This window comes from Leuciscus leuciscus (assembly GCF_965113295.1).
Source record: "Leuciscus leuciscus genome assembly, chromosome: 9".
Classification (NCBI taxonomy): domain Eukaryota; kingdom Metazoa; phylum Chordata; class Actinopteri; order Cypriniformes; family Leuciscidae; genus Leuciscus; species Leuciscus leuciscus.
The window spans coordinates 39,547,525-39,575,461 of NC_138733.1; the positions used below are offsets into that span (position 1 = coordinate 39,547,525).

The 27,937-nt window shown below is 38.9% G+C and overlaps 1 protein-coding gene and 1 long non-coding RNA gene across 4 annotated transcripts in view; one reads left to right on the forward strand and one right to left on the reverse strand.

Moving 5' to 3' along the window:
- The first annotated feature begins 2,300 nt into the window (after positions 1–2,300).
- Positions 2,301–27,937, forward strand: part of limk1a (LIM domain kinase 1a) — a 75,979-nt gene continuing 50,342 nt past the window's right edge. The window contains exons 1-2 of one of the 3 annotated variants that reach the window (XM_082181120.1): positions 2,301–2,613; positions 11,330–11,429. In XM_082181120.1, the coding sequence (XP_082037246.1) occupies positions 2,556–2,613; positions 11,330–11,429 (158 nt within the window). In that variant the 5' untranslated portion in view covers positions 2,301–2,555. Of the gene's footprint in view, positions 2,614–11,329; positions 11,430–23,165; positions 23,464–25,374; positions 25,699–27,937 lie in introns of those variants that run through there. The other 2 variants (XM_082181122.1, XM_082181121.1) reach the window with 2 other exon arrangements.
- On the reverse strand, positions 26,101–26,953 carry LOC309507054. Its single transcript, XR_014209012.1, has 2 exons — positions 26,780–26,953; positions 26,101–26,708 (listed from the first exon to the last, which is right to left on the reverse strand). It is a non-coding gene; the product is annotated as an uncharacterized lncRNA (long non-coding RNA).

Below are 27,937 nucleotides of genomic sequence, written 5' to 3' on the forward strand. Positions count from 1 at the left end.
ACACTCAGTCCTGCACAGTGTGTGAAGTATGAAGAGCAGAAGTGAACCACGGCTTGTGTCTAAGATCAGTCACCTTGTGGGAATCTATTTTGTGTCTGGTGAAGGGAACAAATTGAAAGTAAACGTGTAAAATAGTAATCATTATGTACATTATGTATGTTTAAACCTGGAAGATTAAAAGATGTGCTTATGTTTTTCCCTGGACCCGGGGACTACAGGTGCTTCCATCATTTGACCAAGAATGTGTTTCTTTAATCATTGTGTATTCACATAGAATTAGTTTATTATATACATATAAAATATACATAAATCATATGCTTACAGTAGGTTGGATCATTATAAATGGGATACTTTGCCGTATGTTGTTTGTTTTGCACCATTTGAACTTGACATGTTGACCAATTATCAAGTTTGTACACATCATATGACAATATTTTTTGTTTTTTGCTTTAAATAGCTTGTGCATTGTAGTCACTATGGAACTTGCAAAACTGTGTGTGATATTTTAAGATGTGAGTGACTGTGTGTGTGTGTAGGTTATGTACGTAAATCCCCCCAAAGTGTGTGTGTGTGTGTGCGTGTCCGTCCCAAAAGCCTCACTAGCCAATGTACTATCAAACATATAATGTGTCAATTTTTGCTATATTTGGTTGATACTGTTTTTCGATCCATCTGGAGAGACACTTTATCATGTATTAATATACCTGGTGCTGTATTTGACCTGCCTGTGAGCCCTACCAGGTCTTCTCTATTGTGCCGTAGGATTTCCATCTTATTTAAATAAAGGGGCGGGGCTATTGCACTTTTTCCACAACCTATATTCTGACTAGTTCCCGGAAATCCCGGCATTTTACCTGCTCTAGTGAAAAATTTAATAAAATATTTTAAATAAAAAAACAAGTGTCTCTTGGTATGCATGAATGTGTCATATATAAATACTTTTTTCGAAGCATGCTAAAGCAATGAGCCCCAAGAAGCCTTGGCTTACAGTGCTTTTAGGACAACTAAGGGATGTCGCATCGTGCCTAAAACCACAGCTTCACAGGATTATTACTTTTATATTAAACCGCTACAACATTTACCTGCAGGCTTCCATAAAATAAACACACAGCGACAGTAATACTGATGAAATGAGGTCACAGGTGTGTGTTTATAGAGTATTTTACAACAGTGTTGAATGCGACTCAGCCAATCATAATCCAGAGCTGAAAGTATCTATTTTATAAAGCAATATACAACTTTATTTTTTTAAGTCCCCCTGTGGTGAAAATCCAGCTTTTAATGTTGTTTATGTGTCTATGTGCTTTAAGACAAGCCATGTGTAAATTCATAAGTCGACACCATTGCTGAGTATTTTCTCCTTAAAACTGCAGTGAACCAAAGACAGTCTCAAAAACACGCTTTGAAATCGCTGGTGTTTCTGACGTCACAAACTACCTTGTAACCAATCAGATCAACGTGTGATCGTCAACCAGTGGATCTCTGAGCTGCTGTGAGTGAGTGGAGGCGGGGCTCATTTGCATATCCATAGAACCACAGAATGAGGCAAGGGTGTAGAGTTACATTCAAGCTATTTTAAGGCATGAAGGAAATTATTCAAGGAAAAAACTTTTAAATATGTCATTTTGTTGATCAAAGATGAGTTAAGGGATACAATTATTGACCACAGGGGGACTTTAGTCAGTTTAATGTTCAGTTTAATGACTACATTAAATAAAAAAATTATAGTATTGATGACATAAACAGTTGCTGTGTTCTTTCTATGAAGTGTATGAACCTAGGCTGTCTTGTTATAATACTACATTTTATCAAATGAAAATTGGTTACACTTTATTATAAAGTGCCATTGTTACAGTGTAATTTTACAAATAAGTACTGGGCAATATTAATTAACAACATGTACTTACTATATAATTAGTGTGAGGGTCAGTTGCTTGTAATTATGCATAATTTACTATTATGCATGTACGATGTGTAACAGAGACACTGTAAAAGAAAGTTTAACCTAAACAAAATAATATGTTTTAATATAGCCTATTATATAGGCTACATGCAAATAAAACAAAATAGCCATGATGATTATTGTCCTTGAAATGATTTTTTAAGTTATTTTATCAAAGTGTAACTCCTTTTATTTTAATCAGCGTCACATATAAAAAGTATAAAAAATAATGTGACTATGACCTCATTCCAGGACGATTGTGAACGCGCATGCGCAAACAACTCCTATTATTTTCCAGGGATAGTGTTCAGTTGGCCCGTTCTCCCGGAATCCTACTACGGCGAAGGCTGTGTGTGTGTGTGTGTGTATGTGTGTGAAGTTCTTAGGGAAGCGCTCACGCTCGTCGTCAACATCCCGCAACGCGCCAGCGGACTCACGCACACTTAAAGCTTCCAGCTAATCAGTAGCGCACCGCGTGCGTCGGTAATATTCATGAGGCGCGCGCCTTTCCCGTGTGTGTTAGTTAGACTGGCGGCAGCCTGGCAGCAGCTGGCCGCATTTCTCCAGTGAGTCTGATCGCAGAGGGAGTTTCTGTTGCGGTCCGAGGGCTTGAATGAGGTTGATGCTGCTCTGCTGCACCTGGAAGGACGAACGCATGGGAGAGGAGGAAGGTTAGTGTGTCTGTCTGAGTCATGATAATAAAGAGTGCGCATCTTCTTCTTCAGCAGAGCTCGCGCGCGCGGGTGCTGATGCTGCCTCTACCTGCACGCGCACAACAACCAGCTTCTTCATTTCATTCAATACAACACTTAACTGTCCGCTTTAACGTGTGTGTGTGTGTGTGTGTGTGTGTGTGTGTGTGTGTGTGTGTGCCACAATTAACTATTGAGAAACACACTCACACACTGCGTTCTGGTGAGTGTTTTCCCGCACTGTTCTGCTGCAGCTGCAACACACACACACACACACACACACACACACACACACACACACACACACACACACACACACACACACACACACACACACACACACACACACACACACACACTCCCACTCCCACTCCCACTCACTCGTGTTAATTTCTTTCTCACTTACTTACAGAAGTTGTTATATTTAAAGAGCAAAAACTTGAATTTTAAAATGTAGTATTGAGATTTCCAGGTAAAAACATCATTCGTCTGTCCGTCAAGTGTCTTAATGAAGACTCATGGACACTAAACTATAACTATTAAAATATTTTTTTGTTTCTACCTGAAATGATTTCTGTAAAAGTATTATTATTATTTGTAATATGCGGTGAGAGTTAATGAACAAGTTGTGGAAACTCATCAGCCAAAAATGTGTGAATGTACCATCATCATGATACGGTGAAACAGTGATACTATAGTACTTTTTAAAGTGTACTTTAGAATCAAAACCCATTTCCATGCTATTCCGAAGGACATCTAAAGTTACATTGTTACGAAATGGTATTTCCAAAATCTCATAACACAGTATTTTTAGTTACATTTTGCATAAATGTTATTCTGGTAAATGATTCATCTGCATCTGGTCCTCATGTGAGGGTGTGTAGTTGTGTGTGTGTGTGTGTGTGTGTGAGTGCGTGTGTGTGTATGCATGTGAGAGAGTGTGTGTGTGGCAGACACATTTGATGTGTGATGATGGAGTGAATGAGGTTTGGTCTGTCAGACGCCTCACGTCCGTCACTGATGGAGCGAGTCATCGACTCACTGTCTGTGTCACACTCAACACACACACACACCGGTTTAGACACAAGTTTTCATGCTAAGATAAAAACACTGATAAAAATGAATACCGTAAAGACTGTCCGTAAAGAAGAGAGTTGACCTGAACGCCAGCTCTTCCTTCTGCTGAACTGTCCGGAAACATGGCGCCTGTGTTAGATGCACACACACTCCATACACCACATCAAGAGTGTGGGACATTTGTTTGTATGAATATTAATTTAAATATAGTGCAGAAAACTATGTTAGCAAAGCCTTGAATGTTTATTTGACTGTTGTTTTTGGACACATGCTGTAGTAAGCGGCTCAATATTAGAGACGCTGAAGAATAGAGAGTTGTTCAGGGAATCACATCTGATCACGTTCACTGTGAACGAACTACAGTGAAGGTTCATTTGTGAAGTGGGACACATGATATTCACCACATCATATCCTGTTCCTGTGGAAATGCGATCATTCAGTATTAACAAAATTATAAAGCAGTTCCGATAACACTTTATTTTACAGTGTTCCTGTTACACATCTTACATGTACTTGCTAAAGTAATAATGGTAACACTTTACTTGAAGGGGTGTGCATAATCATAACATGACACGTGTCATGAACATGAAGGAGGTTTTATGCATGTTTATGACAACTGTCATTAAGTGTCATTCGCTCAATTATGACATTTTTAATGCAAATATGACATTGTTTGAGATGTCTTTGTTTTGATAACTTGACATAAACCAATACGTCATAACCTGTCATAAATGCGTCATAAACATGACATAGCAGATTGATTATCAAACTTAAGAAACTACTTAAGTAGCTTTATGGGTTAACATTACATTAAACTGTCATGTGGTTGGTTTTGACATTGGCTGTCATGAGGCCATTATAACTCTGTCATGAATATATTTCTGACCACTTTTATTTCCAGTATTCCAGTATTAGTTATAAAATAATTTGACAGTATTAGCACTCTATGACATTTTAATGACAAATTAAATTTGTATCACTGGAAAAAAAGTGGTCATAAATTTAATGTAATGTTGACCCATAAAGCTAAGTAGTTCTTAAATCTGCTATGTCATGTTTATGACAGGTTATGTTGTCTTGGTAATGTCAGGTTGTCATGACAAAGACATTGACAGGTTATGATGTATTGGTTTATTATGTCAAGTTGTCATGACAAAGACATCTCAAACAATGTCATCTTTGCTTAAAAATGTCATAATTGAGCGAATGACACTTAATGACAGTTGTCATAAACATGCATAAAACCTCCTTTATATTCATGACATGTGTCATGTTATGATTATGAAGGTGTCATGTCAGTCTTATGCACACCCCTTCAAGTAAAGTGTTACCGTAATGAATTATGCATAATTACTAATACCTTACCCTAACCCTAATAATATAGTAAGTTCATGTTGATAATTCATATTACTCAGTGCTTTTTTGTATAATTACATTGTAACAAAGGCACCTTGAAATAAAGCGTAACCACAAATGCATAAAAAAAAGCACAGGCACTCCTCACTAAAATACCCCATGAAACATGTGTGCGGTTTGTTATGAGCGAGGCTCAGTCAGTTCTGCTAAATCATGTCTAGTGTCCCACTCATGTTGACACCTGGAGCTGATCTGCGTTTGTAAAAATGGAAACAAAAAATGGATTTTTATGTTGATGTATACAGTATGAATAATTTATGAATTATTGATTGGTCAGTCAGAGAGGTCATGTGTGTCAAATGTTTTCACAGTCTGCCACACATTTGGCTGCCGATCATCACTCAGCTGCATGATGTATTTATAATGTGTACAGTAACCGCGAGGTTTAATGAAATGAAGGGCAATGACAACTACACAATTACTGGAGAGAGAGGAGAGAGCATGGGCAAGTTTTCAGTTTGGGACGCAGTGAAATGCTTGTATTGCTCACTTGCTGATGTGAACCGCTGAATCACTCGCACTGTTTGTGAAACACAGAGAGTTATTAAAGACGACTGGCGCGCTGTTTTCAGTGCTGAAGGGATGTGTAACTGTATTGGGCAACTCTGTCAGCTGCCGTCTCTATAGTAACACTAATCAAACAACAAAAGACAAAGAGAAAATTCACTCATTCTTGATTTGTAACTATATTTGTAATGTATATTTTATTTATAAAGTACAGTGTTATTTCACATTTGGTTACAGGTTCTGTACCTGAATTTGGGTAAGCTAATTTGGGTGTGTTTCTCCCATCCCCATAGAATGTTACTTCTCTGTGTTTTACGGCCCTGACGAGAACGTCGGTCTCCTCGGCTGTGAACCGCGCCTGGCATGCGTCTGGCAAATCCGCCATTATAATAGCAAACCGCCATGGAACAAGCGCACCTGCTCTTAAAGGGAATGTGAGATGATGCTCTGATTGGTTTATTTCACGTTACGCCCAAACCACACCTATGAGTAATGAAGCTACTTCAGACCAACCCATTTTAGATTTGCATCGGGCGCAAGAGGCATTTATCCCGCCGGTATAATAGCGAGACCCGCCCACAAAGTTACTTGCGTTTCGCGCTTGATACTTGCGTTTCAGACATGGGCGTCGGAAGCAAAAAAAAAGTGGGTGGGTCCTCCCCCAGAAAAATCTTACTTATACCATTTCATGTATTCTGATGCCTTTTAATTAAACAAGTAAACTAAACTCGCATCCACGTCGTGCATTACATGCACAGCTATCCGTGGATTAACCTGCTGATACCATGGTAATTTGCCAGCATTGACAACTTAAAGCTGTTATTGATGTTTGCAACGCAATATTTGACTGGAAGGGTACAACGGGCGGTTACTTTCGTCAGTTGCGGCTCGTTGAGAAATATAATGTAGCGATTTCAGCGGAAATGGAGTTTAATTCATTAGGGCATTCCTCAAGTGGAACGGATTTGACTGACGACGCTCTGAAAAGCGAACAGCTATGCGCTGAATGTAAGTAAGCGGGTCCAATACTTATATACTGTCTATGGTCCAATATCATTGGTCTTAAAAAGTGGGTGGGTCTTGTCCCACCCATATACAATGGTTCCGACGCCCATGGTTTCAGATCGTTAAAATAGGGCCCTGTATGTGAATATCCAAGTTTTTTTTTTATTTGTTTTTTTTACCTTATTGGAATCGAAATTAGGAATCGAAAAGAATCGGAATCGATAAGCAGAATCAAAATCGGAATAGCAATCGTTAAAATTAAAATGATACCCAATCCTAGTGCGTAATACCTGCAATCACATGCTGGAATTCAGGCCCTGTTTGAATCACTATTTTCTGTAATTTTTTGTACTGACACATCGCTACTTTGTTAAAATATAAATGCATATATTTTTTTAAACTATATGTAAAAGTAGTAGAGCTGTCACAGATAATGAGTTTGTTTGAAAATAATTAAATGTTTAACAGCTTTAAATATATTTTAGCACAGTTAAAAGTCTTTATTCCAGTTTGTCATAACTCATTCATTCTGTTCTGTGTGATTAAGTCAGTTAGTAAAAGAACGGCTGATTTATTTATAACTTGAATGCATTTTTACAAAGTCTTGATGTTGTTTTTAAGCTCGACTAGAACAGGTTTTCATGCTTGAATGTTCAAAAATACATTATTATTTCCCCATATTCTCCATTGTTGCAGCTCCTCTCTTCCCAGTCTGTCAGTAACGCTCTGTTTAGTTCCTGTCTCTATGAAGCTCCTCCTCCTGAAAAGCCCAATGTGCTCTGATTGGTCAGATGGATCAGTGTGTTGTGATTGGTCAAGAGCTTTAAGTGTGTTTGGGAAATGTCCCGCCCCTTCCCATAACCGTCAGTTTCAACCAAGCTGCAACATTCTAATCTGAAAAATGAAGCCTACCCGGAAGTGCGAAAAACTGCAATACATCGAAAATCCGCTAGGGGCAGGTCCCAAAAGGGAGCAAATGTCCATACACCCCCATGTTAAAATGTCCGTTTTCACAGCATAAATTCATGTTTTTACAGGTTGGTCCCATGGACTTTTATTGTATTTTTCGATAGGTTCGGAGTGCCTGACAACTGTGAGGGGGGTGAATTTTTTTTCTAACTCGTTAGTTTAGATCGTATTTAAATATAAAATGTATGACAAATAAGGGCGCGATTGACAGCTGACAACGAGCATAGGCTGCGCCGAGTGGAATTCCTGAAATTTGACGTCTCGGCCATGATCTGACACAACACATCATACCTGTACCAGAGTTTCCGCTAGAAAAAAATGGTGCCAGTCAAAGTGACCGGCAGAGATTTCGTTTTCCGGACATTTTGATGATATGCCGGTCAAATATTGCCTCTTAATTAGTCAAGTTGAGGAAAACTGGAGGCAGGCTATGTAACTTAAAAAATGACATAATCAGGCCGTATAGAATGCAACATGTTTATTAGCCTAACTTTCAAATAGACGGAAAAAAAACATGAACGTCCGATTGGCGTCAATCAACGGCAATTGTTTTTACTATGGTTTCACATTCATAGTTTAACAAACCAATCCCCCTTCCCCACATAAAATATCTGAATATCTCGGTGTAAATAGCCGCATTTCCATTACAGATTTGCGCAAATGTTTTGCGCTATTATCTAAATATCGATAAAAAACTATTGCGAAATGACGGCGTTTCCATTAACCGATGTTATATGCGACTAAACGTCCTTTTTTCTCTCACGATAAGTCATTTAAAAAATCACGGCAACGGACGTTGGTTTATATAATATCACAGCCACCGCATTAGACATTATTATTATGATTAATGGAAGGAGACGTGGCGTGTGTTATCCAAGCATTAATGGCAGGGAAAGACCCTTGTACTGCGAACGACACATAAGGAGTTTCTGGGTGTTTCGCCCTCATTTCTGCTCCGAGGTTTTGATTGTGGCATTTATTTGAGATTTAGAATCCAGTATTCCTATAGGCTAATTATTGTTTCTTTTATGAATTTAATAAAGAACTCTGTCTCGTATTCTGTCCAAACGATCCATGTAGGCTACTTTTGTCCATTCGTTTTTCCTTTTTTAACCCGTAATTGAAAAAGGAAAAATGAACGGTTGTTGTCTTTTTAAAACGCAAAGTTGAACACCAAAATTTTAATTTGAACTGGCTACACAAACTGCTGCGCAAAAAAGTAAATACCGACGCATTTTCTGATTTTTGTTTATGACTTTTTGCCCCTTTATTAAACATTTAAAATATTCACAAATTAATATGGAAAACATGTCGATTTTACTGGTTTTCAAAGGCCAAATTAGAACCTGGAATTGATGTTTTTCCCGCAGTGCTGAATGAGAAGAGCCATTAATATTATGAATAAACTATTGTTTTCTAAGTGTCGGCTAAAATCACATCTCCATCTCCGCTGTTAAGCAGATGCGCTTTTAGAGAGAAATGCACCTTTCATACGGATTAGGTACATAATCAGAAGGTATTAGCTTTCGATTCGAATTTGTTCGTTTTAAAGTGGACATTTCAAGCTTTAGCCTACATAGGCTATATTTTGTTTCAGTTCTCACGCTCCAGTTTATGGAGATCATGAAAGTGCGTCTGATTGTTTTATTTTATTTTACAAAAGCACAACGTTTTCTTGTTATTGTGAGTTTACACAAATAAAAGTAGTTGAGAATAATGTATTATTATTTTCTGTATGACCAGAAATGATAGAGTATTTTACGTTTTTTCCATAGGAAAATGCAAGTGGTCACGCCCGCGCCTCCGTGCCATGCAGTGCGCGCTCCACACTCAGCTTTGTTCCTTTTTTGCATAAAAGCGTCTTCTAAATATAGCTTATTAAATGTTATAATATAATAAAATAATATAAAATTATTATTATTTGCGTAGCTATACATGGATCTCAAACACACCGCGTCTTCTAAGTCAGGTGACTGCAAATGCGCAAAAACTGTTTCCATTGCAGTTTTGCGAAATATTCCTTTTTCGAATTTGCTGAAAAACCACCTCATGCGAGCATAAAAACGTTCTTGCAATAAATGGGAGTTTTTGCGAAATTAACGTGTTTCCATTGTGCGTATTTTTAATTCGCAATTTCAATTTGCGCAATTTGAAGGGTAGCCTAATGGAAACGCGGCTAGTGTCTCTCCACAACTTGCAATGCGCATAAGCCGCGTAACCTTGTTTTCCGCAAGGCGACTTCGCTGCTTCGTCTTGATCCGATTCTGCTTTTTCTCCGGTGGTGGTGGAGCTGTCTGGACATCTGAGGCTTCAGGCGTTCCTGATTCACCATCGTCCGTCGCGTCTGGCCTCTGAAAAAAGCTTTTACGGCTAGTCTGCCTGGGCCTGGCCATATTTGAAACGTCTCACTCATTCGTTCGTTGTTTAGGTCTATATTACAGCCGTTTTAGGCGTGCGCTTTATTTGAAATGCAGCATGCGATGTTGTTTAATAACTTTCAAACGGTAGAGCCTGTTCCTTTATAACATAGCCAAAGGTCGGTGTATTTTTGTTTTATACATTTTAGGCTTATTCTCAAATTCAGATTGTGTTAGGGGGGCGGGATTATTAGGTAATTTTAATCGGACAATTTGACCGGAGAGATTTAATTTTGTCGGACATTTCTTTTTTTTTTCGGCCAATGTCCGGCAATTACCGGACAACGGAAACCCTGACCTGTACGTTATCCTTTCTGAACATTTGTATTGAAATATGGCGCCGCCCATACCCCCCATAAACGGCCTCAAAACCGATCTTCAGAAGTCTATGGGTGACGTCACAGACGCTTTGTCCATATTTTTTACAGTCTATGGTTTCAACACACTACTAACTAACTCAACCAGTCCCGTCCCTTTATCCTGCGCATGAATTATTTAAATGAGGAATATTGTGACGTGTTCGTTCCCGGAAGAAACTCAAGACTACAATGGAGGCGTTTCAGGAGTTCAGAAACACTGACAATGATATAGAGAATAACTCCCACTGGAGGGACTTTGTGCTTTTAACTTTACAGAGCTTTTACATGCTCAAACACCAACATTACACACTAAAGAAACACACACATTGAAAAAAGCATAATAGGTCATCTTTAATCTATATGAGAGATTTAGCAAAAGTCATTGCAATTATTGTCAGCAGCTCAACAGTCATGAGATATCACCAATAAATGAAGCGGCGCTATGAGGCCAGCAGTGGCGGAGGGCGGCAGATTCAATATATTTCATTTATTATTCAATGGCAAGGTGCACATTTGTAAAAATATGTTGAGACATAATATTTCAGCATTCATTTCACATTAGCATGTAGATTGCGCTGAATGTTGGTAGCAGAAGCACCTGAGCCGTGATAATGAGCAGAACGAGGAAAAGGTCCATTGACTTCCCTTAGTGTAAAAGAGAAATAAGTCATGTTTTTATGAGGGAAAGACTGATGTTCAGGCTAATTCATCCTTTGATATCTGACCATTTCTACATAATCAGCATTGGTTACCAAATGCAGTCACTCCCATCGTTCCGGCTCCGGCTTGTGTGGATCATGAACATTTTCTGTTTTCAAAAAGAATAATATTTTGCACAGAGAGAAAAGAATGGAGTCTCTTCTAAGAGCATGCGGTTGTTTCTCATTATGGCATTACTTGGATGATGTTTGTGAATGTGTGTGTTGTTGTGTTTGTGTTGTCCAGCCGGAGGGAGGTTGCCGGAGTGTGCGGGATGCAGACGGCACATCTATGATGATCAGTACCTGCAGGCCCTCAACACAGACTGGCACACGCTGTGCTTCAGGTAAGAGCTCAGCATCTGTGCGTCATGCTAACCAATGAAGCCTATCCTATCTGTTTAGCAAACATGCAAATCTCACTTTAAAAATAGATGTTTTTCAAATCTCAAGTCGAGAATTTCGGACATTTTTCTAATACTGTGTTGGAGCTTTCCTAGTTCTTCATTTATGCTGAGTTTGCAACTGTTGTGAATCTGGATTTTAATTTGGAGAATCCCGAATGTTTTATTTTTAGAATAGAGATCTCGATTCTCCCACGATTCTGAATAGATTACTAAACAAAATATCATGTCATTTGTCACTAGAGGGTCTGGCAAAGTCATAATTGCTGCAGATTATAAAAAAATAAAAAAATGGATGAATGATTCAATGACTCCCTCAAAGACTTTCATTACTGGATGAATCAGCATTTTTGAATGAATTTATGGAATGAATGATTCAATGACAAATACATTTTATTAACAGTAATTAATACAATCTTTATTTAAAGCATCAAGTTGCTTTTACATCACTGTTCATATCCAAACTATACACTTTTATCGCAGTACTTCTGTTATAATATGTGGTTGAAAAGACTGTTTGTGAAACTGTTTCACATGACAACTGCTTCTCTCAGATCTGAATGTTTGCTGTGATCGTAGTTGGCGGAGGTGTAATAGACAGAGCCGTAATGGTTAGGGCCTTTGGAGGCCGTAGACAGCAAGGCTGCTCACAACATTTTGAATCCAACCACATTAATGTGTTATTTTGCTTTGCTTATGTTTTTTGAAAATCCCTTGGTAAGAATATGGACATTGAACCTGAAATTTCTGCATCCACATCTCCAAAGAGCGGGACAAATAAGACACTCACAGGACAGATAATCAGCTCTTAGTGTTTCTTTTGTCGTTGTTTGCTGAGTTCTCCTCTTGTTTTCAGCCGTTTTCTTTATAAATTGCTTCTTTCCCAATAATCCATTAGGCCACTGTTTGGTCAGCCGTGCCGACGGGAAGAATCCTGACAGCTGCACACATTTCACATCACAGAGTCAATAACTGGGAAGCTCTTGGTGTTGCTTGATCCCAGGTGTGTGGAAGCTTCTGCTGAAAACATGCTCAGGATAATGAAAGTGATGTGACGTTGCACAGTTCCTCTGAACTACAGCGGAGAGAGCTGGATCATTATCAGAGGCAGTGGGGGAAACATGGGAATGCATGAAAGGCTCATTGCGTAACTCTGAGTAAATGTGTGTGTGTGTGATCTAGGTGTTAGTGTGTGAACAAAAGGACTTGAGTGAGCAGAGGCGGGGTGAAGTTCGGGGCGATTGTAAGGGTTGCTGCTTACTGACCTGATTAAAAGAGTTCCTCCTCGCGTCTCTGCTGTAGATGTGACTCGGGTTCCTCCTTCAGTGTGTGTCTGTGGGATTTCTTCACCTGTTCTCTGGTCCAGCAAGTGGAAATGTAGGGTTCAAAAACATGAATATGAGTTTATTGTATAATTTCACAATATTTCACGAAATTTAGCAAATTTTGGATGAATAAATCAGACATAGGGCTGCACATTTAATGTAATGACGATATGGACTAGTGTGTGTGTGTGTGTGTGAATATGTATAATCATTAATTACTATTGTTTTGCATTAACAAGTGCAGTTACAAATAATATTGCATGTCTGTTTATTGGAAATTTGACCGTAAATCACCGAGTCTGAATTGAGATGCAGATAAAACTTTTATTAACAACAGTAATGTGCAAAAACCTGATTTTTGGGGGAAAAATGTAAATATTCGGCTCTTATTAAATGTAGCATACTGCACATCAAACCAGGAAAACATTTCAGGATCCTCCAGTATAATGAATTATAATTGTACCAAATCCTTGTTAATGTACATAAAGACTTCATCCTACTCTGTAAGATTGTACATTTTAAATCCGTGTCTTGACTTTACATTTTAATACGGTACTAATAGTATTAGTTCGATTCCAGATATTCTATATTCTTTAAATTTATGAGTCTGGATAATTATTTTTTTTAAGAATAGAGATCACAGTTTCCCTCGATTTCTGAAAACAAAACATTAGACAAACCAAACAAAGTATTTTAGTGATTTCCTTGAGGTTCTGACAAAATGTTCTATTTAATGTTAAACATGAGTCTATGTTATAAATGTCTAAAATGTTATAAATGAGTCTATTAAAAAAATATTTATTAATTTAAATTAATTCATTATGTAAAAAATAGTTTGAAATGAATACATTAATGAATAATGGTCACTTGTTTCGTCCAGAGTTTTTGAAATAATCTCTTGAATGATGAATAATTCAGTGATGCATCAGATGCATTTTTACAGTCACTGGTCGCCACCTACCGGCATAATGTAACGTATACAATCTTTATTTGAAGCGTAACATAAGATTCAAAGATCAGTTACTTATTTTGATCACGTCTGCCACAACATCAGAGTCTATATCCAGACTATAAACTTTTATCCCAATACTTTGGTTATTATTTAATGTTTAGTATGTCACTTCCGCTATCCATGATCTGAGGAATCAGTCCGGAGCTCAAACGCTGCAAACACACCAAAGCTATACCTTGGTTAGGGTTGTTTAAATCCCTAAGGCTTAAGTATGAGCAACAGAACTGACTTTGCCAACACCACTTCAGACCAAGTGGCTTTATTTTACCCTCTCACACTTGTTTGCTGTATTTGACGCTGGTCACTGCACTGCTGAGAGACCGAATAGACTCTACAAAGGTCTGCTGTGTTTGTGTGTCGATCACAGACTGTAATGCTTCATGAGGCTTGTTGAAACCCAAAACTTACATATTGCAAAAAACACAACACACTCATGTTTACACAGTCGCTAGCTCAAAGGCTCTTGGGGAAACACTCATTGAAGTGCTGAAATCAAATTGTTGGCTGGCTGCTGATCCAGTCTGTTAAAACTATGTGTTTTATTCTTGGTGGTCATATAGAAGACTGATGATAATCTGAGTAATCTGATAACTCTGTGAGTCGGTGTGCATAGGTTTCCAGAAGTTTGTCAGGAAAGTTGTTTGTACGATGAACACTTGTGAGGAAAAGTCTCTGGACTTGGTGAGGTTTGCGAAAGACACTTGAAGTTACAATGACAGTTAATTGTGTTGTATTATGTGCATAAAATAATTGGTATTTAGCACTTTTGAAATCAGACATTCTGAGCTAACTTACAGCGACGGAGAAATGATCCGGTCACTGGCTGCGTTTCCATTACAGATTTGCAAAACTTTAGCGATATTTTCTAAATTTCGATAAAAAACTAGTGCGAAATGAAGGCGTTTCTATTAACCGATGTTATGCGACTGAAACATATATTTTTTTCCTCATTCCAAAAATCATGGCGACGGATGTTGGAAGGTTTACGTATATCTCGACCGCCGCACTAGACATTATTTTTAATGGAGTGTGTATCCCAGCATTAATGGCAAGGACAGACACTTCTACTGAGAGCGGCACAGATGAGGAGTTTCTGCTTCAAGCTCTTGATCAATTGTGGCATTTCTTTGTGGTTTACAATCCAGTATTCCTGTAATATTATAACTCCTGTATAATGTAATAAAAACTCTTTTATGAGTTTAATGAAGAACTCAGTCTCGTCTTCTGTCCAAACACACCACGTCTTCTTTAAAGAGTGATCGACTGTTACGTACGTCAGGTGACTGTACATGCAAAAAAACTGTTTCCATTACAGTTTTGCGAAATATTCCTTTTTCGAATACCCTGAAAAAACACCTCATGCGATTGTGAGCATCAAAACTTTGCGATATATGGGAGTTTTGTGTTTTGGGACTCCGCTCTCCACCCAGATGTAAAAGCTGCGGTCGGTTAATGAAGATCTGACGGATGAACTGGAGGCTGGACTGGATACTTTGGTCGTTGTCCATATGGTTACTGGTGAGAGAATACGGGCTTGACGGCCATTGCACATTCATACAGACAGTATTCGAGACGCTACTGTACGTTGCTGCTTGAACGGGACATTTCGAGACTCACACCTGTAAGTAAATGGGGTTGTCAATCCCAAAAACTGACAGTGTGAACGTCGCCTGTGTAATAAAGTGGGCCTTATGCAGATAGTCAAAGGTCTGTCTACGTAACACCTCACTGTGTCATCACTTCCTTGACAACAGTGGACACGGCTGGGTTTTTTTTGGTGTCAAATTGTAATCTGTCACAAAGCTCTGACCAAATGCAGAAGTTGAACTTCCCCAATAGTGCTGAGCCGCACAGAGCTGCCCCCTCATCTTCCCTGTGACATCGAGAGCCGGTGATTTTCCATCACGTCTGTTATTGCCCTCACACACTTTAATCCAGCGATGGAGGATCAGTTCTTATTGTTTTCCTCAGGACATTCTAGATCCGCTTAGGTGAATGAACGAACCACCGGATCTGTTTGTGCCAGCTGCCGAGTTTATGACACAGCACAATAGGGCTGGAATCACGAAGCGATCGCTATAGGCTGGCTAATCACCAGCTCTAATCATGAGGAAATAATTGCATCAGTGTGAGATGATTAGCTCTGAGCTCTCGTGAGGGCAGGTGTTGGGTTTTATATAAGTGGTGTTTCTTGTGGTCGACATGCAGACGGTGTCAACCAGAATTTCCAGTTTAGATTGAAGGATATTTCAGGGGAATTTACTCTCTTGTGTTGAACACTTTCATTTGCTCTTTTCAATTTCGTTCTGACGGCATTCTTGCAAATATCTGTAAATACCAATTTTTGAAACATCAATAAAGAAAGTACCTGAAGTTTGAATTGGGCATCTCAGAAAAATCCTTTTGAATCTGTATTTAGGAATTTGCCTCACTCTGGATGCTTTGATTAAGATCATTATTATTTCACCATGTGGGATTTATTTCTGGATCAGTGTGGATCAATGTTGGTCATAGATCTTTGTTCCTGTGAACAGTTTTGATGAGAGGTTTTTGTTTTTTTTAGGCAGGATAACAAACCACAATCGAATCATGATTATTTTTCATGTTGGTTTTTGAGACTACTTTGCAAGTCACTGAGCAGCTCAGCAAAACTAATTTCCCTATTTCAAAAAAAATCTAGCCTTACAAGGTAAAAAAAGAAAAGAATGACAGACCATTTTGGTCAAAGTAGGGGTGGAAATCTATTTTATTTCATTATTTTATCTTTTTGTTATTAAAAATAAGAACAAAGATGCAAATCACAAATAATAGGACAAATACAAGATACAAATTCCTAAAATTGCTTAAATTCGACACGGTAGCATTCATGGAAGAAATTGAATAACCAAATGTAAAATAAAACACTGTGTAAACTTCACTGTTTGTATTAAATATGCACTGATGCTACTGTAGTTATTCAGTCTAGAGCAGTGAGTGATGTTTTTGTCCTTGTATTTTGTTTGATTAACATTAATGACACAGATAGCAGCAGGTTTATTAGGCTGCTGTCACTTTAAGACCATAAACCTTAAAGGATCCATTATACTGACACACATCCAGTTAAAGCACACGTAATGTATAACTGACTGTTATGTATTTGACTGTTTAAACGCAATAACTTTAACTTCTGTGTGACAACCGGCTTTTACACTTTAGGTGTGTGCGCACAGAAGTTTAGACGGCGGCGACAGAACTGTTGCACAATACTATAATCTCTCTTTAAAGGCAGATCCTGGAGATATTTTAAAGGAGTCATGACCTGTAATTTTCACTTTTCCACGAGACAAAATGTATGTTATGATTGCCTAACGATTATACACTGGCCGGGAAGCCGATATTTAAAAGTGAAGCGTTTGTTTACCCCTGGGTTCGTCAACCAGCCCACGTGCACGCGCACTCAAATACGTGATGTTCATTTCTGCGCCGACTTGACGTCAAGTCGGCGCAGGATATACCATATATGGACATCGCAGACCTATGCTGCAGGAAGCCCGCCCTGCCCCTCTCCCCCTCATATTCAGTCGAGCGCGATCAGATTCGAAGTACGCACTCGACCGTGAAAGATGCAGAAACGTGGTGCACACGTGAGTTGCTCTGTTGTTGACTGCCAGAATCAACATGGAAATGTTTTTTCTCTCCCAAGAACGGACCAAGCTATCAGGGACCAGTGGGTTAAATTCATTTTTTAATGACGCGGTTCCTACAACCCTTCCCACTGGCTTAGGTGTCTGTGCTAAACATTTTACAAAAATTGCGTTGCAATGATAAGATCTTTATTCACGCGATCAACAGACTGTCTGTCTTCTGCTCAGTCAGTGCTCATCATGCTGCAACCTTTCATGTGATGGAATAGATTTAAATATAATGCTTTAAACTAGGCCTATACTTTTCACGATTTGTTCATCTCGATAGCTGTAGTAGTAAAAACGTAGTAGAAGTTTTCGAGAGAGTTCATGAACTTCATGTAATACTTCTAGCTATTTCATATGCAAGCATGTCAGCCAATCACAGCAGTGGGCATTTGCACTGCAGTCTCACAGCAGACACGCCCCTTAAAACAGAGCGTTCAAATCTGAGGCTGAAATCAGGCTTGGAAAAATGGCTTTTATTTATAAATTGACAATTTTTGATGTAAAAATCATACTAACATTATAAGGGCACCCCAGGCAACATTATAAAATAATAAAACAATCCAGTTCATGACTCCTTTAATCATTTATAATGATTTAATATCGTGGTATCGCTAACCCCTAGGTTAAAACGTCTTTGTCGACTTCTCATTTCCCTCTGGTTTTAGGGAGAGAGTTCATTATTTGGGTTGGGATTGGAGATTTCTTTAAGATGAAATGGCAAACACAAGATCTATTGATGACTTACAAGACAAAATCATGTGACCGTCAGCTAATGTTTGCATTCACAGCAATCAATTCCAGTACCAGGGACAATCCTTGTTGGTTCCGGAAAAAAACATTTTTATTCATCCGATTTTAAGGATGGAAGTTTGAACAATGTCATTAAACGGATAGTTCACTCAAAAAGGAAAATTGTGTCATCACTTACTCAACCTCATGTTGTTCTAAACCTGTATGGGTTTCTCTGTTCTGTTGAACACAAAAGGAGATATTTTGAAGAATGTCCGTAACCAAACAGTTGATGGACCCCATTGACTTCCATAGTGGGAAAAAAAAATACTATGGAAGTCAATGGGGTCCATCAACTGTTTGGTTACCGACATTCTTCAAAATATCTTCTTTTAAGGGTGCATCATACACTGCAAAAATGCTTTTCTTACTTAGCACTTATTTTTGTCTTGTTTCCAATCCAAATATGTAAAAAAAAAAAAAAAAAAAATCTAAATTAAGTGAGTTTTTCCATTTAAATTAAGATTATTTTTCTTACCCCATTGGCAGATAATTTTGCTTGTTTTAAGCAAAACTCTCTTAATTTAGATTTTTCTTCTTCAGAAAACAAGATATAATATCTTGTCATTTTACTTATCTAGTAAATGCTTCTTGATTTAAGAATTTTTACATATTTGGACTGGAAGCAAGACAAAATTCTTAGAAAAGCAGTATCCCTCTGATTTTTTTTAAGTTGGTTATGTTGTCTGTTATGTTATGTGCAGGAATGTTGTCTTCTGACCATTACAACTTATTTTGATCCAGGGACACATCCGTCGAACTTGGCAAAATAATAAGGGGATTTCACACCACGTAGTTTTAGAACTAGCCACCAGGGTGGTTCCCTTATGCTGGGTACACACCAAAAGATAATCGGGCTGATTTTGGGCCGATTTCTCCCCTTCCGACAGTCCTAGCTGTGTCCCGATTATCTTGATGGTTCTACAGATTATTTTATCAGATTTTCCTTTGGTGTGAGGTGTGTTAAGAGTGTCCGAACCTGCTCGGAAGAACGTCGAAGCCGCCCCGATCGCGAATCGAATTTCTGTATAAAAGGTTATAATGGTGGGTACAATGGTTTTTTTGACGTGAATTTTCTGTGAAAATCATTCCAAACACTATCATCGCAATTTCTTCCTGCATATCGTCCGCCATGCTTATTCTGAAGTCTCGCGAGATTTCCTGTGTTCACAGTCGAGACTCTGGTTGAAAATCTGTTGGTGTGTGTTGTGCTGTCTTCATCACATCATGGCACACCACACACACTATAGGAGCAAAATGCTTAAATCTAGGTTTTTTTGTCCCCATGTTTGTGGTCTATCACATTTTGAAAATCTTATAAGATGTAAAAAATCTTTTGGTGTGTACCCAGCATTAGGAACATTTCCCTGGTTGCATTCGCACCGCCAGTAGGAACTCTGAAGTGACGTGAGCCGCGCTTGTTGTTGTTGTGACTTTATTTTGACGGCGTTGAGAACGCTAGCCAGAGCCACACAGTGCTCGATTTCTCCGTGTTCATTAGTTTACGATCTATCTCACAGTCCTGTCTTATATGTTATTAGATAGAACTGTTATACATAGAAAGTAAACAGTAATGAAAAGTTATTAGCATATGTCGTGTGGTTGATATCCAGTGTTGCTGAGCAGAAATACATAATCATGTTTCGCTCAGTCCCCTCAAAGTTGCTTTGGATTTTCTCCTCAGCGTAAAGGTTAAGAGGCTCATCTATCACTGTTTTCCATGTTCGCAGAGTTAGTTTCTGGAGTAAATATATAGACTTTAAAATGTGTTTACACAGCTTTTTTTTTCAAATGGCGGGTGCTGGTGTTTCGCGTGCGTTCGGCCAATCAGCGAACACTAACGTCACTGTTAGTTCCTATAGCGCTGGTTTAGACCCGACTCTGAAGTAGGAGCTAAATTAGTTCCTCCAAAAGGAGTTCCTAGAACTAAAATCGTTCCTAGTTCCTGCGGTGTGAACCCGCCAAAATCTGGGAACTTCCGCCAATAGTTATCAAGCGTAGCGTCAGTTCTGGCAGGTCACGTTAGTCAAGCTCACATCAGCTGACTCTCAGCTGATCCACATCTACCTATAGGAATACGACGCCTATCACCGTATACATATATAAGCTCCTTCACTATGATCAGCAGCTATCACGTTTCTCAGGAGCTAATTACCCTCCTCCCTCCCCAGCTCCTCCTCTCGTCAGTCAGGATTTGGCACTCTGATTCCCCTTGAATCAGAATAAATTCTCGAATTATGTTGTACTTTAAAATCTTGAACTAAATATATTTGCAAATATTCATGTTGGTTCTGTTCTGTTTACCCTAAGGGGGATTATTGCTCTTATCCATGCTAGGCTGCATGGATGCGCAGGGAGTTCTCGCCCAGAACAGAACCATACCGCCAATCCAAACCGTATGCTAATTGTCAATCGTATTTGATGGTAGTGGTCCTGACAGAAGTAGGAACTATGAAAAGGTTCCTCCGGTGCAAAAGCCCCCACAGTCGCCCACTGGAGTGTTTTCATGGGCATATCCTTTATTCTGCTAAGTCTGCAAAAGCATTTCCATTGGATCTGGAAATTGGCAAGATTGTAAACCCGTCTCAGTGGTAGGGCTGAGCTGCGGAGATGAAGGACGTTTGGCAAGGACATCTGGGTCAGAGGGAAAGAGAGGGCTGTGGATGTTTGGAGACGGGGCTTTGAGATCTGCCGTGAGTGGAGAGCAGCGAAGACTGATTAAAGAGCTCAGTTTGTTCCCATCTGTGACACAAGCAGCTTACACCTGAGCCAAACCTGACCGGGTTTATTAAAGCTCCCGGACAGGAAATGCAAATATGGGTTTAGTTCTTTTTTTCTTTTTTTTCCTCAATTTAAATATCAGTCTAGTTCTCTTTTAAAACTGCACTGAGATACAGTTCTGGCGAGATTTTAGGTCATGGAAGGGATTGAAAGAAACCTGCGGAGTAAAGCAGTGTAACGTGTGTGAGAGTTCATCGGCCACTGCCTCGTGAACAGACTCGAGTGACAGTGAGCAAACAACACTTGTGGAAAACGTCTTTGTGACGTGGTTTATTTGGGAGGATGCTTGTTGTCTCTTGGGTGGGAAAGCACAGTTTTCATTGGAAGACGTAAATAGGGCATTAATTTCATGGGAAAATGGCTCTGATGCAGAGTTTTCTGTTCCCGAACTCTCAGCAGGGGCCAGAATCACATGAGAAAATAGTCAGAGTTAGCGAAAAAAAAAAAAAAAAAAGTAGGAATTCACAACAGAGTTTAATAAAGCGCACACAGCACTGGCCTTACAATGGGTTTACTGTAGTGGCAGATTGTCATCACCCAAACAACAGGCCGCTTTACTGAGCTCTAATGACATTAGATGAACATTATATTAAATGCATTAAGGGTAGTTACAAGGGTGACTTTACTAGACTGTGGTCTAGTAAATCTGTGGTAGATATGGCTCTGCTACCCGTGGGGGTTTTCACCAGTTTTGCCTTCTGCTAATCCACCAGTCTTATCTTTCTCGCTAAAGTTAGACTTCTAACATTTTACATTTTGGGATTGAAGGTTTATTCAAATCACTAACCCTAATATGAGCATTGGAAATAGTGATGTTTGTCTTTGCCAACACCGATGCAATCTTTCAGCTGTCTTTATTAGGACGACTCTATTGTCATTTTCCCCCCAAAGGTCTTACCCAGAATGAATTGAACAATAATGGTGTCAAGTCAAGTTTATTTGTATAGAGCTTTTCACAATACAGATTGTATCAAAGCAGCTTCACAGTATTAAATTAAAATAATACAACAAAGTTTGTTTCAAGAGGAATTTATGGATTGATAAAATTAAATTAAATTAAATATCCCCAAAATATCCCCACTGGTGTGCTAGTGCTACTCACCCTTGCTAATTTTAGCCAACAATAATCTAAAATCATCTCCACATGTGTTGCGAAACGCATTACATCTAGAATACTTGCAGTTATTTTCCGGTGACATAATGAACACAGGACAGTAACTTTCCCCTCTGAGCACTGCTTCCTCCTGAGGTTTCTTTCTTACTTTCAGGGAGTTTTTACCCTGCCACCGTTGCCTTGTTTTCATTCCCGAAAGGGTTTCAGCCCAAACCCCTTGTAACGCTGCTCTGTGGTAATTGCCATAGTTAAAAGCAGCATGTTAAATGAATGGAGTTTCCATCTCCGCACCGCTGGGAAAGCGGCATGGGAATATCAGTGCGCACAGAGACCCTGCTCCTCTTGGAGCATCAATCATGAAGTTCGTTTTATGGTAGGATGAGTGCAGTGACTCAGCAATATGAATTCAAAAGGAAATTGTGCCGCACATCCAAAACAACCTTCGGCAGGTGCTCGAGTCGGCACACACATCTGCTGCGACCCATTCATTCACAGCATCACAGGAGGTTTAACCTCAGCGCTGAAAATAAACCGGCAGGATTGAAGACCTAAAGCCATTGTAGTTTGATGATGATGATGATGATGATGATGATGGAAGTCAAGAATGACTGCCACAGATCGAACGAGTCCTTAGATTGATTTTAACCGATTACTCATGAGTTCAGAGCTTTTTTACTTTTACGACTACTAGGAACCTGCTCATAACTATGAAGGTGAAAGAGACTCGAGAACATGTAGATGTGAATTTGAGAACTTAAATCAATATTTGTACTTGTACGCTAAAATTTACACTCACAGCTCCAGTGTGAAAACCTGTACAGTAAAAATGTGAAGTTGAATGTCACAAACCTGGTTTCTGAATTTGAAATACAATGACAGACACAAACTTGTAATATATATATTTGCTCTTATTCTTTCATTCACGTTCGCAGTACAACCACAATTAGGCATGATTTGCAACTTCTCAAATCTGCCACTGCAATTTCAAATCATCCGTGCCTTGACTTTGAGAACTGAACCGATTCTTGATGCTATAGAAAATGAGGACGTGTGTGTCCAGTGCTTCTGTCATCGCTGGGGAAGTACTGGAGGGAATGACAGGCAGGTGCTTTGAGTACAGCTCAGCGCAGGCCAGATCAGCTGACCTGAAACCAGTCTGAGGAACTACACACGCCGCTTCAATGTCACTTCGACACGTTTCGGTTGATGGTCAGATTGGATTTCAACGTCTGCTCGATTTATCCCCTTAAAATAATCTGATGTCGTTCTGGCATCGCAGAAGAAGGTAAGACGAATTTGACAGAATAGACAAAATGACTCCAACATGTATTAAATATAGTTCTGTGGCAGTGGTATCAGGTATAGCTATGTACAGCTAAAGGAGCGTACAATATGTTTGAATCCTTTTCATAAATATAAATATGCTGTATTTACTTCCTTTTTTTTTTTTTTTATTGTATAGATATTTTTGATCCTTTACCCCATAAACATATTAAATGAGTGTCTTAAAGGGTTAGTTCACCCAAAAATGAAAATTCTGTCAGTAATTACTCACCCTCATGTTGTTCCAACCCCGTAAGACCTTCGTTCATCTTCGGAACTCAAATTAAGATATTTTTGATTAAATCTGAGAGCTGGATCACTCCTCCATAGGCTTCTAAAGACACTATAACTTGCTGGCACTACGTGAAAAAACTCGAGGCTCAGAGAGAAGGAAATAAATTGTTATTTTTGTTTGTTTTTTTCGCACAAAAAGTATTCTCGTTGCTTTATAAACTTAAGATTGAGCCACTGGAGTCACTTGGACTATATTAACGATGTCTTTAATGCATTTTCTGGGCCAGCAAGTTATAGTGTCTTAGAAGCCTATGGAGAAGTGATCCAGCTCTCAGATTTAATCAAAAATATCTTAATTTGAGTTCCGAAGATGAACGAAGGTCTTACGGGGTTGGAACAACATGAGGGAGAGTAATTACTGACAGAATTTTCATTTTTGGGTGAACTAACCCTTTAAGTTAGATTCCATTATAATGGCATAGATAATGACATGTAATTCATACGGAGAACATACTTTTTTTTCCTGTTTTTATTCTAACTTTTGTTATATTTATTTGCTTGGTCAGTGTCTTTGTTGTTTTAGGTTATTTTGCTAAGGTAGGCTGTAAAGATCTTTGACTGAACTGAAATAATTTGTCATATAGAACTGTAATACAGACCTACCGCTACTGCAGAAATCCTGGTACCGTCAACTTTTTTTAGTACCGACTAGGTGTGTAACGATACCCTCATGCCACGATTCGATACATATCACGACACTGTACTCACTATACAATATTATTGCGATACCCCGAGACATATGGTAAAAGATTAACAGAAAAAATGTACTGTTGATTAAAATGCTAAATTTGGTATTACATTGTGTGTGTAAATGAATCGGCTTGGACTTGGTGCTGGAAACCCAATGCACAGGACAATAGTGACAACAGAATACAAATATTCATGATTCTGAAGCTGAAAATGCTGAATTATTTTAGACAAATATGATTTCACTATATATTTATAATATGTATAATGTAGGCCACTTTTTACTGGTACGTTGTAAAAAGTGATCAGTTGACTTAACTTAAAAAAAGTGAGGAAACCCGATGCCTTAAAATTATTAAGTAAATAAACGTCATGCATAATTAAAAAAATTAAGTTATGTGGAATTGTCAAGTTTACACAACTTAACTTTTTCAATACCCACGAAATTCATTTACTTAATAGTTTTAAGTTGTGTGAACATGACAATTCCACATAACTTAAATTTTTCAATTACGAATGACATTTATTTACTTAATTTTAAGGCAACGGGTTTCCTCACAGTCAACTTATCACTTTTTACTGGTAACATAAGACATTTGACATTATCAGGACCCCAAAATATTCCCCCATTGCATTATTATACATTATATTCAACATTATATATACAGTAATGTAATGACACTAAAACTCAAAAAAAAAAATAATTGGGTGAACTATACACAATACATATTGTTGCATTTTTGTATTGCGATATATTGTGACACGATACATTGTTACAGCCCTACAACCTACTGGCACTGGTACTGGTACTGGCACTGGTACTGGTACTGGCACTGGTACTGGCACTGGCACTGGTACTGGTACTGGTACTGGTACTGGTACTACCAGTATGTTTGACAACCCTAATCACAGTGGTACACCGTCCAAAACAAAAGCCATGGTTGGCGTTAGGCGCTTGTAGTGAGTGCTGTAGGAAGACAGGAAGTGTTGCCGATCGAGAGCTGGTGTCATGGGGTCACAGCGTCTCCCGAGGAGTGTGTGTGTGCGCGAGTGTGTGCATCACAGCACAGGAAATGAGCAGACCTCACCAGAGACGAGCGCTTCTGTGTTCAGACATGAGCGATCCTCCTGAAGCCCGTCAGACTGTGCGAGCGCTGCGAGGACAGATGATGATCTCCTGCAGGAACCAGCGCTACCGGCGCGTGAAAGGCAGAAAGTAAGTCTGGACCGTGTCCTTCACACCAGCTCTCTCGGTTTAGTCAGGGTTTGGACTCTCGCACTGCTCTGTTTCTGCATTCACATTATTGGTGCTGGTGGGAATTCGGATTGTGTGGGATTGTGTCAACAAAACGCTTCGTTTATTGTAGGTGAATCTTTTCGTTGGAAGTCATTTTTCTCGTGGTTCGTGCAGCTGATGATCAGTTAGGAAAGGGTGTGTGTCGCCTGTAGTTTCACTTCTGGTTTTTCCCCCCAAAGTTTCAGTTGTGATTGTGTAGGATGATCGCGTCTCTTGAATTGTGTTTTCGATACAGTACTTCAGTTATTTAATTAACTAGTTTGATGAGCCCATCAGCAGCAGTGTCTTTTCTCATCCGATGGGCAACTTTTTCTTTCTCGACTACTCATTTTTACTAGTCAGCTAGTCGTGCAGATTAGTAGGACTGGTCAGCAAGTCAGTGTTCACATTATGCTGACCCATATTCCCACATCTGGACCACATCAGAGAGTTTTGTGCCGTACTGTACTGGCCTGACACTGCAATTCTGACATAAGCCGAGGAGGTTAAGCTGATCAATATTTCATATTATAGGCAATAATTCATAAAAACTGATCAGTGTGACTACTTACTGACATTATATTATTTGCTACAGGACTGATTTGATCTCCCAGTGTCGCAATAATGATGTTTTTGTCTTGCCAAAAAAGAAAAAAAGCTTTTAAGCCGCATCTTTCAAGCTAATAAAGCAAAGCAGCATGGTTATGTTCGACTGGATTTAATTGTGCTGTGCTGTGTAGTGTGTGTGCATGTAAGAACCGTCTTCAGTGTGAGCAGGAGAGCAGACGCATGCGCAGACTGACAGACACAACAGGGGCGACTGCTGGCGGTTAGGAAACGTTACCCGCAACAAGCACATCATTTCTGTGTGTAAAGTCCTGTTAAACCGCTAGAATACTGCAATATGTAGAGTAGAGGAATATAATCATATATGCGATATCACGGAGGAACTTGTGCACTTTTACCAGACATTTTACAGTAATTTTGTAGTTTGAACAATTTTGAAGTTTGAACAACAAACTTACATTGTGAAAAATTATATGATCAATAAGTTATGACAACATATGTTTTTACATTGCTTTAACTCATCAAATTAATTTAAGCAATTTTCAACTTATTTATAAGTTTTACAAGATTCAACTCATTTAAGTCAGTTTGATGTCATTTAAGTTGATATGGCTTAAATCCAAGTTGATTGTACTTAAAAATTTAAGGCAGCCACTTTTTTTTTTTCAGTGTACTTGCAAAAAAATAAATAAATTACATTATTTTGCTGATGTTAGAATGTGATGCCATTAAGTAGCTATAGACAATATTTATATAGTAGCAAGAACATTACAAATGTTTTACAACGTAGTGTTCAAATTGTCTCTATATAGTGGGTGTAAATGTCCTGTTAAAGTGCAGCTTTATGAGATCTAAACAAACAAATTCAAGTAAAATCACGTGTTAGTTGAGCTGTGAGCACAGGTTACTTTAAATCTGTCTTCTTTCCTTAAATTACTCTATTTATTTGTCACTTAATCTTGCATTGAAGGTGGGAAAAGATTTTCCTTGGTTTGATCTTTTACATCTCAAGAAGCTGCAGTGTTAGCAGGAGTGTGTAGAACGGGTGTAGAACTGGTATTGAACGAGTCATGGTTACACACACATCTGTTGAGTCGAAGCACATTCATCATGTGTAGTGTGAATGTTAATGAGCTGATGTGTCCTGGTCAACATCTCCTCAGCTGATCTCAGTGAGCCACAACACAACTCCTACAGCTCGTTCTTGAGTGTGTAAAGCGTACAGCGTTTGCTGTGATCTCACACACACACACACACACACACACACACACACACACACACACACACACACACACACACACACACACACACACACGTGTGCTGCTGCTGTAAGTGAACGGCTCACTGTGTGAATGATGAATATGCAGATGTCCTGTCTATCTTTGTCATTGACTCACCCTGCTGTTGGTCTAATGCAGAACCTCTTTATTTTTCACACCACAAAAGGAGAATTGAAAAGAAATGTCCCGCTCCCGCTCGTCCATATGATAGCAGTGAATAGCGACCTAACACACACAGTTTCTGCCAATCTCTTGTTCATCTTGAGTACCCATAGAGTAGTATTGCATCCTTCATATCTCCGAAGAGTCTTTAGTTTGATCAGATTTATAAA